Here is a 17,193-nt window from a genome sequence, read left to right as displayed (position 1 = left end):
AATTTATAACACAAGTTTCAAAGTATTCAAAGTGAGTTTTTGAGAGAAAAATTCAGTCACACATTTGCCTATAAAGTGCCGAAAATAATAGTACCTTAAGGGCGATTCTAGTTGGTCAATCTTAAGGCGGATCCGGACGTGCTGTGGACTATCTACGGAGGGACGACACTTGGAGTCCTAAAGACTTGTTCTTGTTCGGTTCGGGCGCAGCTAGGGAAGGCACGCAACAAAGAGTATGCATCTATTCTATGCTAAATGATTATGTGTAAATAATATGTATTCCTGGGTTTATGGTTTTTCCGCATGATTTATGAATTGTCATATGTATCATAACCTAACAGGCGGGCTACTCCACTTATCACCAATTGGTTTAGAAAGGGCTCTCATCATACTTATATGCGTTCAATCTCTTATCATACACGGGCTTGTGTTAGGCCCATGGGTTTATCATAAACTCAAGCACCAATTAACCTTAGTCCCCCTGATTATGCTTTTATCTACCCACTTATCCTAACACTTATAAGCCAGATGAGTCTGAATAGCTTTAACGTAGAAACTTTTTCAGCGTGTCTCCTGTGAGACCAGTCACACCATCAACTTGATGGTGTGACGAGCGCGAAACCAATAGCGTACCTCCCCTAAAACTATAAAGAAAAAGTAACAGATCTAAACTATAGAAGTAACATACCTAAACTACAAAAGTACCTCCTCTAAAATTATATATAAAAAAAAGTAACATGTCTAAACTATAGAAGTAACATACCTAAACTAAAAATTTACCTCCCCTAAAACTATTCCGTATAAAAAAAAGTAACATGTCTAAACTATAGAAGTAACATACCTAAACTAAAAAAGTACCTCATCTAAAATTACAAAAAAAGTAACATGTCTAAACTATAGAAGTAACATACCTAAACTAAAAAAAATAATTCCTCTAAAATTATTAAAAAACAAATAACATGTCTAAACTATAGAAGTAACATACCTAAACTAAGAAAGTATCTCCCCTAAAACTAGTCCGTATAAAAAAAGTAACATGTATAAACTATATAAGTAACATACTTAAACTAAAAAAAGTACTTCCTCTAAAATTATATAAAAAAAAAGTAACATGTCTAAACTAAGAAGGTATCTCCCCTAAAACTACTCCGTATAAAAAAAGTAACATGTATAAACTATAGAAGTAACATACCTAAACTAAAAAAAATACCTCCTCTAAAATTATATAAAAAAAAAAGTAACATGTCTAAACTATAGAAGTAACATACCTAAATTCGCAAGTGTGAACTGATCTCACCATCAGTTGATGATGAGCACAGTCTCATATAAAAATTTGGGAAACTTTTTTGAGCTTGTGAGTGCACCTAACTTTGAATAATTGAAAAATTATCCATGTAAAAGAAAGAAAATGCCACTTAAACTCTATTAATTTTTCTTTGTCTTTTTTTTTTAATTTTTTTTTTTATCATAACATAAGAGATAATATGTAATAAAATCTTTTTTTTGTTTTTTTTGTTTTGACAAGAGACTAAAATCGTTGTTAAAATAAGCCACTTATTACAAATTCTGTGGATTAGATAAAGGGGAATCTTCTTGAGGAGGGAGATAAGACACAAAAGTCCCTTAATGGCCTCATTATATTTAACCCTTAATTCACTAATCACCACCTTAAATTAACCGCGAAAATTTATATCTACTTATCGATCTCCATGATTTTGTACCTTGAAGTATTGAAATCCAGGCTCATCAAGAGGTCGGGAGTAGAAGTTCCCTTGAAATTCACTAATGGTGAACTCCCTATACTTTGCCGGATTTTCTTCCGATAACAAATCTTTGATCGGTCCATATAGCTTTGGAGATGATAAAATACCTTTTAGAAAAAATGCTGATGAAATTCTTGGTCCAACTTCATTAGCAGTCACTCTATGATAAACACTCTTAAGCTTGTCATTAGACATTATCTGCATTGAAAAAAAATGATTTAAGCATAATTTCTATGTGAAACAAATATCAAGGGTTTAGCAAAAGTGAGGGTACCCTAAATCGGAATCGGAATCTGCGTTTTGGAACCAAAACTGGAATTGGAATAATAAAATTGGAAACTTATTATAACAGGTTCCGGATCTCAATTTTCTATAATGTGTATCATGTTGGGTACTCTATAAACACCGATTCTACTTGAAATCGAGAATCAAACCAAATAAAAATGCTATATAAACATAAAACATAAACCAATTCAAGCTCATATTTGGGAAATATAAATAAAGGATTACAAATTAAACCCATACTAAAAAAACAACCAAAGCCCAAATCAAAATTAGAATTTACTTTTTAATAAATTGGTAATAATTTGTTTAAATCTTTTAAATGACAGAGTGTCCTGAACCGGAACCTATTGCAACAGGTTCCGTTTCCAATTCTCATTTCAGGAACGTGTTGCAATAAGTTCCTATTTCGGTTCCAATTTTGAGAAACCTGTTGCAATAAGATTTGGTTCTTGAAATTTAACAGGGTACCGTATTGCGTTCACCCTTATAAATACCCAAATTGACAAATGATAATTCAATGTAGCCAATTATTTATGAGCAGATAGAGTATCTAAGGAGAGACACCTGAAGTATATCCTCAACGGTTACACATTTTCATTCTCTTGTCTACTTTATTCACCTTTTTCTTACATCTACAACTATTTTACTTATATTTTTCTTACTTTTGTCATCTTTTTCTTACATCCACTCACTTCTCTATAAATAAAAGTTTATCATTAATGAGCACATAAAAAAAGACGGAGGGAGTATAAGAAGAGAGACCTGAAGCATATCCCCAATATTGACAACAAGGGCGCCGGGAATTGGTCGAACATTGACCCATTGATTTTCATGTAGAACTTGGAGACCACCAATTTGGTCTTGCAGAAGTATAGTGAAGAATGTTGAGTCAGAATGTTTGCTTGAACCTAATGTTAATTTTGGATCAGGGCAAGCTGGGTAGTACAGGTTTACAGCGGTCCATCCCTTGTTACATCCCATTTCTTTCAGACGATCTGGCCCGAGTCCAAGAGCCATGGATAGTAACTCTAGTAAAACATCACTTAGCTTTAGTACTTGGTTGAAGTATTCTACCATCACATCCCTGAAAATTAATGCAAATTAACACTCTGATTTTGGCAAAAATCATACAATGTATTGGATTTAGACTAAAAATATAGGATTAAACGCATCCAAATTATAACTCGAAAAAGTACTTAAGAAGAAGGTTTGACGCAAAGGGCTTGTTTGTAATTGGCATTTTCATTGGCTTTTTATGTACGGAGTAGTCAAATAGCCAATAATGTAAATTTGGTAAAATGAGTTTTTCCTTGGCTTTAACAAGTATTTTTCTCCAAAACTCAAAAGGTAGTAAGAGTAACTGTTTACGTTGGTCGTTGGCTTTTCATTTTAGTAATTAATTACATTTTGTAGGAAATAACTAGTAGCCAACAATCAACTTCACCGAAACACATTTTTAGAAAATCAACAGTCAAACATCCAACATAAAAAGTCAACAACCAATTATCAATGAGGCCCAAAATCTTATTACTTGGTAGGCAACTAGAAATAAAAGGTACAGTAATATCAATATATGTCTCTAAACAACTTTCTTTCCTAAATGTCATCAAAGGAATTTACTTTCCACTAACTCTCATTTCAAAGGAATTTACTTTCAAATTATCATTTTCCGATAATCTACTTAAATCAAAATTTTGCCCGACTCAAAAGTCAAAACCAACATGACCAAAACACTAAAAAAGTAACTATCAAATTTTAATGTAACGTATTACGTATAGGCTTTGAAATGGCAATGAAGAACAAGACATAAATAACCTGCATATCTCCGGCAACTCGTTGGGATCAAGATGACCGGAACACGTCGTGTCAACCGTCAAAGTATCCCTCCAATTAGCGTACCGTGAAGTATAAAGATCGAAATTAGATTGATACAGAACTTGTTTAGCTCTATCACGAGTGTACAACTTCTTCCTCACCTCTGCGTCCTGTTCATGAAACATCCGAACGCTTCGGATCATGTTATCCAACAATTCCGATGAGATTCCATGATTTACGACTTGAAAGAATCCCCATTTCTCTGATGCGTCCAGAACTTCTTTGACGATGTCAGAGTACCGGTGTCGATCTTTTTTACCAATTCCGTCGAAATCTATGACAGGAACTTGGAGATTGACACAGGGAGTCTTCTGTTCTTTTAAGAGCTCCTCAGACGGTCGAATGAATATTTTAGGGAGTGTTTTAACACCTGAATCTACGAGTCCTTTTACCCCTGTCTTTGTATCATCGAAAGCTTTAAGCTCTTTTACCCGGTCGTAGCTGGGTTGGGAGCCATTGCTGTATTCATCCATGATAAGCACCTAGTCTTCAGGCTATCTTTGTGAACAAATATGAATGAATTCTACAACAAACCTTATTGCTAACTGCATGAATTATTGTTAAGGATATAAGGAGATCCTCATACCACATATTCTCTGACGTCTTATGATCTTATCGATAAAAAACAAATTCGCATTGGTCTTTGGGGTTAAACAAGACCCCGAGGCTCATCAGCTGCTTTATGCTTCAGAGTGACTTAAATATTAATATGCATACCTGAGTTGTTAATCTGAAATAAAATATTGATCCTTTTTTTAATCTATTTAAAATTAGTTGTTCCTATGTTCTAGCCCTGTAACACCAACCCTAGTAGAAGGCTACCACACAATTATATAAAATGGCCTTTTATTTTTTTATTTTTTTTTTTGGTGTTAGCACCTGGTTCATCCTTATGGCTAATCCGGATTCGGGGTGAGTCCTGGGTGGTTAGGTTCCAGTCCCTCCCAATTATTGTTGCGGGGATCGAACACGGGTTCTACCTACCAAGTTCAGTCACAATCACCCCTGAAGCATATACGACTTGCACTGTTGCACATATGACTTATTAACTTCGGACGTTAGTGATTACTCCGGTAACATATACGGAGTACGACTTGCAGACAAAACTAATTGATGAAATCAAACTTGTTCAAAACTTCAAATCTATCCTTCTTCAATTTATAATTTTATATTGTTCTTGAAAAAAAAAATTGATTGATCGGAGATATTTAATGACGTTTGTGAAGTTGTCATTTTCTACGCCCACTGATTCGGTCGTTATCTAAGCTAATTTCCACAACACAATTATAGAAGCTCCAACCAATGGGAAAAGGTATCCTATGAAAAAAAAACATACTTTAAAATAAAATAATTATACTCCGTACTTCTTTTTTGATTGATTCTTATTGGGTTGTTGACTTCATTTGTTTGATAACGACTCTATTTGTATGTCAAATTATCTGAAAAAAAATTATTTTTGTTAAACTTATATTAACTGATCTATACCAACTTTTGATAAAATAAATTAAAATAAATAACTCTTATATTTGGTAAAAGCAGTTGTTAGATGGAGGAAGTATAAATCAATATCTGATATGTATTTCACAAATACATATCACCGACTAAACGACAAAATAGGGATAAGACAAACGCTAAAGGACAAAATCAACTTTTTTTTTAAAAAAATGGCATCCGTTTTTGGAAAATGGCATTGGTTTTTGAAAAATGACCTCCATTTTTCTAAAATGGCATATGTTCTTTGAAATTTAGCACCTGCTTTCATTTTTGTCTTATCTCTATTTTGTCGTTTAGTGGGGTGATATGTATCTTGAAATACATATAAGATATTAGCCTCTCCGCCCTCTGTTAGATGTTATTATGTTAATTTTTTTAAATTTTTTTTTGAGGGAAATTATGTTAATTTATAAATGTACTCGTTTTATTAATCTAATTGAAAGGGGCTATTCAAAAGTTGTTCGTTTGTAGATGTTCAATTTTGCTTTGAATTTTCAGTTAATTTAGCAGGATAAATCACTTTTCTTTTAGTCCTTTATTTCTCAAAAAAAAATGTTATACACAGTAAATTAGGTACCCAGTTAAAATGGAATCAACTAGACATCACTTAAGCAACAATCACTAAAAGATTCAAGAAAAACACACATCATTTGGATCTTTCACAGTTTCACCACTTTGGAGCGATGTCCCAACTCCACCACCTCAAACCTCGAGTATTTCTTTCAGCTTGCCATCTCCATGATTCGACACCTTCAAGTATTCAAATCCAGACTCATCAAGAGGTCGTGAGAAGAAATTTGCATTAAATTCACCAAGGGTGAATTCTCTATACATAACTGGATTTTCTTCTGATAATTCTTTGATCGATCCATATAACTTTGGAGATGATAAGGCACCTTTGAGAAAAAATGCTGATGAAATTCTTGGCCCAACTTTATTAGAAGTCACTCTATGATAAACACTCTTAAGCTTGTGATTAGACATGATCTGCATCATAATAAAATAATTACTTCATAAAGTAAAATTAATATATAAAATGGAAATAAAGACGATTATTGTTACATTGTCCTGCACATTATACATTACCACACAAAAAACTATAGCAAAAAAAACCAAAGTTGATAAACTACACATGTGTGAAGGTTCGGACACGTGACCACCGACACATCCTTCTAACTACTTGCCTCTCACATTCACCACCTGGCTCCACCACTGCTCCGCAATCAATTTTAGATCGTCCCGGAAAATTAGGTAACCTTCTTCATTTAATTAAGCTAAATAACCTTTTTTTCTCCATTATGTTACTTTGGCGATACCCTTTGACTATGGAACACAATAACAATTTTACTACCAGTCAATATAGTAAATGCGCTATTTCATACTTCTGTGTTAAATTTCAAAAACAACATTTAACCATAACCAAAGAACAGTTCATACATTTTTTTTCTAATTTTGTCACCATCCAATTGTTTTCGAACAGGTCAATTCAAGGGTGCTTTTGTCATCATTAACAAAAGATGATGATTTTATTTTCTATCTCAGTTCCTGAAATAACATTAGTTATATGTAAGTTATATGTAGCCGATTATTTATTGGCCGGGGAAGTACATACTACATAGTAATATACGAAGTATAATAGAATATTGAGAGTAATATGGAATGAAACTCAGAATGACATAAGAAAACATACCTGAAGAATTTCCCCAATATTTACAACAAGGGCTCCCGGAATTGGCTGAACGTCAACCCATTGATTTTTATGGATGACTTGAAGACCACCAATCTGGTCTTGCAGAAGTACAGTGAGAAATGTTGGGTCGGCGTGTTTGCTTGATCCTAATGTCAGTTCCGGAGCAGGACAAGCCGGGTAGTAGTGGTTTATTAAAGTCCATCCCTTGCTACATTCCATTTCTTTCAGATAATCCGGCTTCAGTCCAAGACCCAAAGATAATAATTCTAGTAGAAGATCACTTAGCTTCAGTACATGGTCAACGTACTCCAACATCGCATCCCTGCAAATCAACAGACACTGATTTTGATCCAACCCTACCAATTTGACTATTAATTCCGGTTATATAGGTATAACGAGATAAATACCTGCAGATTTCTGGTAACTCTGTAGGATCAAGAGGACCAGAATTGGAGGTATCAACTACTAAAGTATCCCTCCAATTAGCAGCCTTAGAAGTATAGAGGTCATAATTAGACTGATACAAAACTTGTTTCGCCATATCACGAGTATAGAACTTCTTCTTTATGTCAGCATCCTGCTCATGAAACATCTGATTTCCCTGCAACATGTTATCCAACACTTTCAAAGGTATTCCATGATTCACCACTTGAAAGAATCCCCATTTCTCTGATGCATCTAGGACTTCTTTAACGACCTCATTGTAACGATCCTTCTCACCTATTCCTTCGAAATTTATCACCGGGACTTGGAGATTGACACAGGGAGTCTTCAGTTCTTCTAAAAGCTCGTCAGACGGTCGAATGAATATTTTAGGAACAGTTTCCACACCTGAATCTACTACCCCTTTCACCCCCATCTTTGTTTCATCAAAATCCTTCAGCTCTTTTACACGATCATAGTTGCTAATTGTCCCCATCTTTCAGCTATAAAGATTAGATGAATGAAATTATGTCAAAATAACTTTATCAGTTCACAGGGAAGGGTAAGTGAATTATTTAATGATACTAAGCATTCAAAAATCATTTATAACTCCTGGTTTGCTTATTTCGGTAGTTAAGACGTTACCTTGTTTTGTTTTAGTCTTGGGGACCCATACAGTTTGAACATTATCCCTAACTGCCAAAAAAACATTATCTTTAAAATAATTTTGTTGATTTTAGCACCTTAAACAATCTTATTATAGACAAATCACATCAAGTTGAAGAACTTGCAGACAAGGATATATTCAATTTAATAAAAATTTAAGTATCTAATGAATTGAAGAAGAAACATGACCACAGGAATAAATTTTATTAACAGACAACCAACTGACAAGTGACAACTAAAATATGCTTCAAAACATTGATGCATGAACCAATTATAAATGCATCTATAGGATGATCTTAAACCTCATATAAAATTTAGGGGAATTCTTCAACAATTACCTTACGTGAGCGGATCAGGAATTTTGAAAATAGGGCTACAGGCCTACAGTTTTTCACTTAGGCTACATTTGGTTTGACGGAAAACATCTTCAATGAAAAATATTTTTTCGAGGAAAACATATTCCAAACTAGTTTTCCTTTGTTTGTTTAGTTATAAGAAAAGTTATACTGAAAAGGAATGGGAGTGGAAGGGGAGGATTGCCAGGAAGAGAGAAAACGGAGGTAAGGAGGTGGGAGAAAAATGTGTTTCTTTCCTTTCAAAATGAAAATATTGTCCACCATTATTGGACAAATTGTTTTTCACCCCTTAACAAACCAACAAAGGAAAATGGAACATGAAAGCTCCTGAAAAACATTCACCCAACCAAACACTTCCTTAGTAATACTATAAGCACCTGAAAATATATTTGGCTCTTGGATTTGTACAATACTTTACTAGAGCAGATCGGGAATTCTGAAATGGGGATACAATATTTCACTTAGGCTCCATTTTTTTCAATGGAAAACAATTATCAAGGAAAAACATCAAGGGGAAATAGTTTTCCTTTGTTTGTTTCCTTACTAGAAAAGTTATAAAGAAAAATAACATAAAATGGAAATGAGATATGGATAGGAGAGAACAAAAAAGAAATGTCAGAGGATTAGAGAGGAAAATGTGACATTCCTTCTTTTCAAAATGAAAGTTGTTTTTCACCTAGAAAAAGTTGTTTTCCACATTTGGAAAGTCGTTTTCCACCCTTGACCAAAAATACAAAAGAAAATAGGAAAATCATTTTCAGTGGAAGTGTTATCCATCAAAACAAACAGAGCCTTAGTGATACCATATTACTACCACCTGATTGTAAGCCTGATAACATATTACTTTTTTCTCTTTCTAAAATCATAAATTTATAGATCGGAAGCTACCACAAAGCGCAAACTCCTCCTCTAAAGAACGTATAATAAAGGCATGTATTCTACAGGTCAGTGTATACTCTAAACAAAGGCACAAAATCAGATGTAAACATTTTGATATCAAAATTTAGGAGAGTAGCATAGGAACATATTTCATACCGTTTAAGAAAACCTCTTCCAGTGGCATCAGGGAATGTACAAGAAACACTGCAAGAAAAGCTGGTAAATCTGGTTCAACCTGCATCAGGAAGCATGCATTAGGTTCTAGAATAAATAATTTGCATACTCAAATATTCTGAGATAGAACTAGGTCAGCTAGAAATTTGTGTGAACATGAGATTAGCTCAACGAAGTTCTGCAGAGGTTGTATAGCTAGTACATTCTCATCTTATAAACAGAAGGAAATCCAGAGTACAGGGTATCATATAGCAAAGAGATTGAGATCAGAACTCGTATTGCACGATTACAAGGGAGTCAGGGACAACAGAACCGTGAACTCAAATCATATAATAAAACGAAAAACGCTACCGCCTGCAGATACAGGAAAAGGGTGTAATGTTTTGCGAAATTGTTTCAAACTACACCGGCCAGAATTTGATAATTGAAAAACAAACAAGACTTCATCAAGAATGTCATTTAGAGTACAGAGGAAATGAAATTGTAGGCAATCTACTCTCCAACTCCATGTTTTTGTAGCTTGAAGTATTCAAATTCCTGCTGACCCAGCGGCAGAGAGTAGAAATATGTATGAAATTCACCAAGGGTGAACTCTCGATAAACCGATGGACTTTCATCAGACAGCAGCTCTTCAATTGGTCTGTACAACTTTGGAGATGACAAAAGTCCTTTGAGAAAAAATGGTACTGAAATTCTTGGTCCAACATGGTTAGCAGTTACTCTGTGATAAACACTCTTAAGCTTATCATTGGATATCATCTGCATCATAAAAAATACTACTTCGTATTAGACAACTACTTTCTTGCTTATTTACCAAGAAGCAAATAAGGGTGAGAGAAGAAAATAAACCTGAAGAATATCTCCAATATTTACGACAAAAGAACCGGGAATAGGCTCAACGTCCACCCACTGATTTTCATGGAGAACTTGGAGACCACCAATTTGGTCTTGTAAAACTATAGTGAGGAATGAGGGATCAGAGTGTTTGCTCGTCCCTAGTGTCAGTTCTGGTACAGGGCAAGCAGGGTAGTAGTGGTTTACTAAGTTCCATCCTTTGCTACATTCCATTTCTTTCAGACGATCTGGTCTGAGTCCAAGAGCCACAGATAGTAATTCCAATAGAGTGTCACCAAGGTTCAGTACATGATCAGTGTAGTCCAACATTACATCCCTACAGCAAAAGTATCAAAATAGCAGTCCATAAATAAGAAATGAGAATTTGACCCAAGTCCAGTATATGATTAATGCAGTCCCAAATTACATACCTATAGCAAAAGCATCAAACTATTAGTCCATGCATAAGAAATGAGTTGTTATGGATGGCATGGGGATAGGCACTAGGTCAGGGCGGTGCAGGTGAGAGGGATGGTTTCCTCATACCCATACAACCCCCTACGTGGGGTGGGCCAGGGTGGTCGGGTGTGAGGGATGGCTGCCACATACCGATACCACCTCCTAAAGCACCCATGCTTTGTATAAACCCCAACAGCCACAGCAGTCCAGTCTCCCACCGCTAAATCCAGATGTTCGTTTAACCACTTACACTAGTTATATCCACCGACCAGCCCCACTACAGCCTCAAATACTCGCTAAATCTTCAAGTTATTTGACACATCATTGCCACTTGATACATCTAAAAACAAACAACTTCAGATATACAACCAAAAATCTGATTAATCGCTCAAGTTGTTCTACCATACTATTGATTAGATTAGTATTGTATACCGGTGAAGTAGGATGGGGATAAGGCGAGTGAGTATGACCTTATCCATAATTCCATACCCATCCCACTAACCACGATGAGTAGAACTTTTAATTATAAGCATGCATTCATCTTATTTGCCCCACCTATCATCCCTATTTGTAGTCATCTAACATAACATGGACTGATAGACTCCTCAATTTTCACTGTATCCATGTACCTCTCAAAACTGAATATGGCTCCAAGTCAAGACATTAGACACTGCAGTTAGACCGCCAAAATCAGACAACAATTACAGATGAAAACCTATGTCAATTTTATAATAAAACAGACATAGTGTCTGCTAAAAATTAACCTGATCAAACACTTTAACAACTGAACAAGTTACAGGCAATGACAACTTACCTGCATATTTCAGGTAATTCTTCCGGATCAAGATGGCCAGAATTTGAAATATTAACAGCCAAACTGTCCCTCCAATTGGCAGCCTGTGATTTATAGAGGTCATAATTGCTTAAATACAGAACTTGTCTCGACATATCGCGGCTATAGAACTCTTTCTTTGCCTCAGTATCCTGCTCATGAAACATCCGCATTCCTTGCAGCATCTTATCCAACACTTCCAATGGGATTCCATGATTCACCACTTGGAAGAATCCCCAGTTTTCTGCTGCATACAAGACTTCTTTGACAATAGCATCATAGTGCTCTTTCGTACCAATGCCTTCAAAACTTATCACAGGGATTTGGCGGTGTACAGAAGGAAACTTCAGGTCTTCTGATAGCTCATCAGGGGGTCGAATGAATATCTTCGGAAGGTCTTTTGCACCCGAGTCTACTAACCCTTTTACCCCAATCTTTGTATCATCAAAAGCCTTCAGCTCTTTTACGCGATCATAGACCGGTTGGAAGACATTGGTAATGTTTTTCTCAGAGCTCATTGTTCCCATATTTTTGCCTAGTAGATAACTGAAGCCACTTAGTGCCACTTATCTGTGAATTATAACACGCACACAGGTATTCTAGATATTAGATTACGTGAAGAACCCTAGTTCTGCACGCTAATAAAAACAAATTAAAAATCAGTATAATGTCTGTTTCATGTGTCGTATAGTATTGACTACTGAAAACAAGTAACAACCAGTATTCTACACTTCTAGCCTTGACAGGAAATTAGGAAATAAGGTTGCACCCTGATTCTACCTTATGCTTGTCACGCTCCACTCATGTTGGGTGTGTGCCAGACCGGCAAAAATAACATTATTGGTACTCCGAATGCATCGAATATTTTTCATTCAACTAATACACTTCAGAAAGGCTATAACACCTATCAGGATAAGGAATAACCCATAACCACATATTCAGTGATACAGTGTCCAAAACTAGCACGTAAGGAAATATAACAATAATGCAGTAATCCACTAATCCCCCATGAAGTGGTCCTTGTACAAACTGCCATTTTTTACCCCTATTGATTTGTCCTTACTTCTTATTATGAAATAAATAAATAATGCAAGTGCTTCTAGATAACAACTGAAGTTAACCTTCCAAGAAAATAACTGAAAAGGTATGACCATTAAACTTCCCTATGGCACTCCAACCAAGATAAAGCTGACAAGTTTATGAAAGCCAAAAAAAGTACAGAGTACTTTGTATATCTAAAGAGAGACCCTAAAGTGTGAAAAACTGTTAGAGAAATTAATAGGAAACTTTTCAGAATTCGTTAATTTTGGAGTCCACAAATTGTCAGACTATAGTTTCAGGACACATGAGATTTTCCCAAGACAAAGAAACACAATAGAAAAGAAAATAAATGATACAGGTACTTACAGTGCTGAAGAAATTTGTACGCATTCATATCATAACATAACAAACAGATCCAGTAACAAGTTTATAAAGCATACAAGCAGTTCTTGTGCTGTTGAGGTTATGCTCTTTCATTGAACTTCATAGCTGAAAGAAAACTGGCGGAGGAGCATGAGAAAAAATGAGGTAGCTGGGACTATGGAACACTAAATGCCACTGACAAACTTTGTACTCAAAAACTTATTTTCTAAGCAATCATAATGCGTAGTAGCATTCATTTCATTGATTTACGAGATACAACAAACAGAAGAACAGAGAACTATACTTCCATGATTCCATGATTTCCATCAATATTTCAACTAAGTGAAGCCAAACATAAGTACAGATACACGTAATTATGATACTCTTTTGAGTACTGAGGTATCTTGCTATTTCCTCTCTCCATGATTTTATACTTTGAAGTACTCAAACCCAGACTCGTTGAGGGGCCGGGAGAAGAAGTATGAGTAGAAATCGCTGAGAGTAAACTCACGATAAACAGGTGGACTTTCTTTCGACAACAACTCTTTAATAGGTCCGTATAACTTTTCAGAAGATAAAACACCCCTGAGAAAAAATGCTACCGAAATCCTTGGTCCAATAAGATTAGCAATCACTCTGTGATGAACACTTCTGAGCTTATTATTTGATACCATCTGCACCAAAATAACAATTATTTTATAAGAAAAATAATAGATGGAAAATAGCTAAAAACAAATTTAGATTTTATATACGACTATCTCCAACAAGAAGCAAATTTAAGATGCCAGAAGAAACAAAACCTGAAGAATATCTCCAATATTTACAACAAAGGCAGCAGGTTTGGGCTGAACATTGACCCATTGATTTTCATGAAGGACTTGAAGACCGCCAATTTGGTCTTGCAGAAGTATTGTGAGAAAAGCTGAATCTGAGTGTTTACTAGCTCCTAATGTCAAATCTGGAGCAGGGCAAGCCGGGTAATAGTGGTTTACTAAGCTCCAACCCTTTTTAAATTCCATTTCTCTCAGATGATCTGGTCCAAGTCCTAGAGCAACAGACAGCAACTCTAGTAGAATGTCACTTAGCTTCATTACATGGTTGGTGTAGTCCAACATCACATCCCTGCAGAGTGCAAAGTGCAAAGTAAGTTCGTTAAATTACTCTCCGGTTTGATGATTGTACGTGCAAAGTAAAATTAAGTCATGAACTACGCCCGACTTCACTTGAAGAGTCAAATTATATCATTGTTGGTAGATCACCTATCGAAGGATGCCTTAACTAAGACCTACTTAAATAGTTCCTCGTGCATTATGACTTATTCCTTCATCCATTTCCTCAAAAGGGACTGGTTCCTTATGAACCGGCCGGGGGTATTAGGCCGGGGCAAGGAGAGGCAGTAAAGATCAGATCTTCAGCATAAAGCCTAAACCGGTAGGCGGAACTGCATGTCCTCCTCTTTAGACCCGCCGAGTAACACCCTCCTTAAATATGATGGACACTTCATATTAACTGTGCTGAATTTGCAGCATTAGACACAGATCAGAAAAAGGTTGGCTTAGTAATTTTCACCTTGCAAAAGTTCAGGGAGATAAGTTCAAGCCAAGGCCAATTTGTCGGATTCGGAAAAATAAGTTGAGATAAAGGCCAATAAGTTTTGATAAGGAAAAATAAGAACTAATACGCCCTGATAAGGGCTGTTTAGGTGAATAGAACAAACCCTTAGACAGGTCCCACCAATGTCAAACAAAATATTGGGAGATCGGGTTAGATTAACATTGAGTATGCAGAAAATTTTCTTTGATGAACAATTTGACAATAAAATATTTAAATAGGTCACTGACAGGAGTATATACCTGCATATTTCTGGTAATTCTTTTGGATCAAGATGTCCATAGTAGGCGTTAACAACCAAAGTGTCTTTCCAATTGGCTGACCGTGATGTATAAAGGTCGTAATTGGAGTTATACACGACTTGTTTCAATGTTTCACGGGTGTAGAACTCTTTCTTTACCTCAGTATTCTGCTCATGAAACATCCGAACCCTCTGCAGCATCTCATCAAGCAGTTCAACAGAAATTCCATGATTAACAACTTGAAAGAATCCCCATGTTTCTGATGCATCAAGGACTTCTTTCACAATCTCATTGTAGCGATCCTTCCGATCAATGCCTTCTAAATTTATTGTCGGAACTTGGAGTTTGACACAAGGAGTCTTCGAATCTTCTGAAAGCTCGTCAAGGGGTCGAATGAATATCTTTGGAATACATTTTACACCGGAATCTATCAATCCTTTCACCCCCATCTTTGTAGCATCAAAAGCCTTCACCTCTTTCAAGCGGTCATCATTTGATTGGAAACCATTGGTGAAGCTTTCAAGACTCATCGTCCTGATCTATTAGCTGAAAAAACAGATAAGTACAATTAGCCCAAAAATCCAAAGTGAAATATTTTGGCATTTCAAGAAGTGTGTGTTAACTTGAAAGAGTAAGTGTCATCACTCATCAGCAAGATCAATGAAAGAGTAAGATGCACACATCCTTACCCCTTACTACTCTAACAGAAGGTAATGGTTGAGACGAGCAGCGAGTCACACCTCAAATATACAACACTACTCAATAATAATTAAAGACCTCAATAATATAAGTACACTACTCAATAATATCAAAGGTTTTGCCTAACATAACAAAAGAAGTCACACATCAAACAACATAACTAGTGACCCCTCTGATAGTTCCTGATGATCGCTCGGTCACTCTATGTTGGGTGATTGTAATGATTTGAGGCAGCTCCCACCAAAATATTGTGACAAGAACAGTCTCTTATAAGTGTGTGTGCTACTCAAACTAGCATTACAGGAAACTATAAGTGACAATCAGGAAGAATCCACTTACAAAAGTAGCAAATCTTTATGGGGCACAAATTAATCTTGTAGGGTTGATTTCTTGTCATTAAGCACTGAAATTGGCCTTGTTATGAGAAAATAATGCAAGTATTTTTGGAAAGTTAATAATTCAATTCAACTTTCCAGAACAAAATAACAAACTGCATAATCACCCCACTTTCATATAAGCTTCAAATTTATTCATCTTAAAAAAAATAAAAAATAAAAAACCCAGAAAGATTAACTGGAACAAATGAAGAAACCCTCCAAAATTCATCTTCAATTAAGCCTAGAAATCATCTCAATTTTTTAATAATCTGTTTAATTTCTCCAGAATAACATTTTCCAATCAATTTTCAAATAGATAAGTTTGTACTACATTGTATAAATTCAATAAAATTCTAGCAGTCCTCAACACACTGATCAAATAAACCAATTTTAGAAGGGTTGCATTACTGAAAAAAATTGAATCGTAATTGGGGTGAGGAAGTAACTTACTGTTGAATTCGAAGTCCAATTGCAATATTCGACTTCTTCCCCGGTCCTTCAAATTCTCTTCTGTGATTTGAAAATTCCATAGGCTTGGATAGAGTCATAGAGTGATGGACTCGAGTCTTGGTTACCGCCCATGCCTTTTTCTTAGCGCCCATACCTTTTTCTTAGCGCCCATACCAGTCTATCGCCAGCGATGGTGCTCTGAAAGACTAGCTTGTACTACCTCCGTTTCAGAAATTTTTTTACCCTTTGAAAAATGTGTCCAAATTATAAAAACTTTGACCGTAAATTCTCACCATTATATACATCAAAATGTTACATAAAATCTTGTTAGATTGGTCTCGGATGTATTTTCAGAATATCAAATTTTTATAATTTTTCACATACGAAATTAGGTATTTTTGAAACGGAGGTAGTACTCCGTAATTACATACTCCACTTCGTAAGATAGTTGGAGCTAATTGCTTCAGTTCATCTTCGTGGCAAAATATGATTTGTAGCTTAAGAAAATTTCTTTTTTATGTGAAGTGGTGAAGACTGTGAGAATAACTGGATTATTATCTGACCATTTTTTTAATAAAATATTTAACTGAAATATTTATTCATTAAATTTATTGCGTAATTAGTATATTTTGAACACATTTATTGTATCATATAATATACAATTCTCGGCCTACTACGTA

At 35.4% G+C, this 17,193-nt stretch overlaps 4 protein-coding genes across 9 annotated transcripts; all 4 read right to left on the bottom strand.

Moving 5' to 3' along the window:
* Positions 1-1,423: 1,423 nt before the first annotated feature.
* LOC110802007 (1-aminocyclopropane-1-carboxylate oxidase homolog 1-like) lies at positions 1,424-4,649 on the bottom strand. Its single transcript, XM_022007434.2, has 3 exons — positions 3,864-4,649; positions 2,811-3,132; positions 1,424-1,961 (listed from the first exon to the last, which is right to left on the bottom strand). The coding sequence occupies exons 1-3, from the start codon at positions 4,394-4,396 to the stop codon at positions 1,698-1,700; spliced, it is 1,119 nt and encodes a 372-aa protein (XP_021863126.1). The 5' UTR covers positions 4,397-4,649; the 3' UTR covers positions 1,424-1,697.
* Positions 4,650-5,919: 1,270 nt separating this feature from the next.
* LOC110801995 (1-aminocyclopropane-1-carboxylate oxidase homolog 1-like) lies at positions 5,920-9,759 on the bottom strand. 3 transcript variants are annotated; one of them, XM_022007419.2, is made up of 5 exons: positions 9,588-9,759; positions 8,176-8,226; positions 7,515-8,033; positions 7,108-7,429; positions 5,920-6,404 (listed from the first exon to the last, which is right to left on the bottom strand). In XM_022007419.2, exons 3-5 carry the CDS (start codon positions 8,024-8,026, stop codon positions 6,120-6,122), a joined length of 1,119 nt encoding a protein of 372 aa, XP_021863111.1. In that variant the 5' UTR covers positions 8,027-8,033; positions 8,176-8,226; positions 9,588-9,759; the 3' UTR covers positions 5,920-6,119. The 3 variants fall into 3 exon arrangements, with proteins under 3 accessions (XP_021863111.1, XP_021863112.1, XP_021863113.1); XM_022007420.2 differs by having other exon boundaries at positions 8,176-8,222; XM_022007421.2 differs by lacking the exon at positions 8,176-8,226.
* A 148-nt stretch (positions 9,760-9,907) lies between these two features.
* On the bottom strand, positions 9,908-13,278 carry LOC110801993 (1-aminocyclopropane-1-carboxylate oxidase homolog 3). 3 transcript variants are annotated; one of them, XM_022007418.2, is made up of 4 exons: positions 13,138-13,278; positions 11,713-12,300; positions 10,455-10,776; positions 9,908-10,364 (listed from the first exon to the last, which is right to left on the bottom strand). In XM_022007418.2, exons 2-4 carry the CDS (start codon positions 12,255-12,257, stop codon positions 10,098-10,100), a joined length of 1,134 nt encoding a protein of 377 aa, XP_021863110.1. In that variant the 5' UTR covers positions 12,258-12,300; positions 13,138-13,278; the 3' UTR covers positions 9,908-10,097. The 3 variants fall into 3 exon arrangements, with proteins under 3 accessions (XP_021863110.1, XP_021863109.1, XP_056694627.1); XM_022007417.2 differs by lacking the exon at positions 13,138-13,278 and adding an exon at positions 12,511-13,024; XM_056838649.1 differs by lacking the exon at positions 13,138-13,278 and having other exon boundaries at positions 11,713-13,024.
* A 75-nt stretch (positions 13,279-13,353) lies between these two features.
* On the bottom strand, positions 13,354-16,707 carry LOC110801996 (1-aminocyclopropane-1-carboxylate oxidase homolog 1). Of its 2 annotated transcripts, none has more exons than XM_022007424.2 (4): positions 16,514-16,707; positions 14,988-15,533; positions 13,935-14,256; positions 13,354-13,808 (listed from the first exon to the last, which is right to left on the bottom strand). In XM_022007424.2, the coding sequence occupies exons 2-4, from the start codon at positions 15,515-15,517 to the stop codon at positions 13,563-13,565; spliced, it is 1,098 nt and encodes a 365-aa protein (XP_021863116.1). In that variant the 5' UTR covers positions 15,518-15,533; positions 16,514-16,707; the 3' UTR covers positions 13,354-13,562. The 2 variants fall into 2 exon arrangements, with proteins under 2 accessions (XP_021863116.1, XP_021863115.1); XM_022007423.2 differs by lacking the exon at positions 16,514-16,707 and adding an exon at positions 15,677-15,964.
* Between the last annotated feature and the right edge of the window lie 486 nt (positions 16,708-17,193).

Source organism: Spinacia oleracea, chromosome 3, assembly GCF_020520425.1.
Source record: "Spinacia oleracea cultivar Varoflay chromosome 3, BTI_SOV_V1, whole genome shotgun sequence".
Classification (NCBI taxonomy): domain Eukaryota; kingdom Viridiplantae; phylum Streptophyta; class Magnoliopsida; order Caryophyllales; family Amaranthaceae; genus Spinacia; species Spinacia oleracea.
Note: the sequence above shows the minus strand (reverse complement) of the source record. Positions and strands in the feature narration are given on the sequence as shown.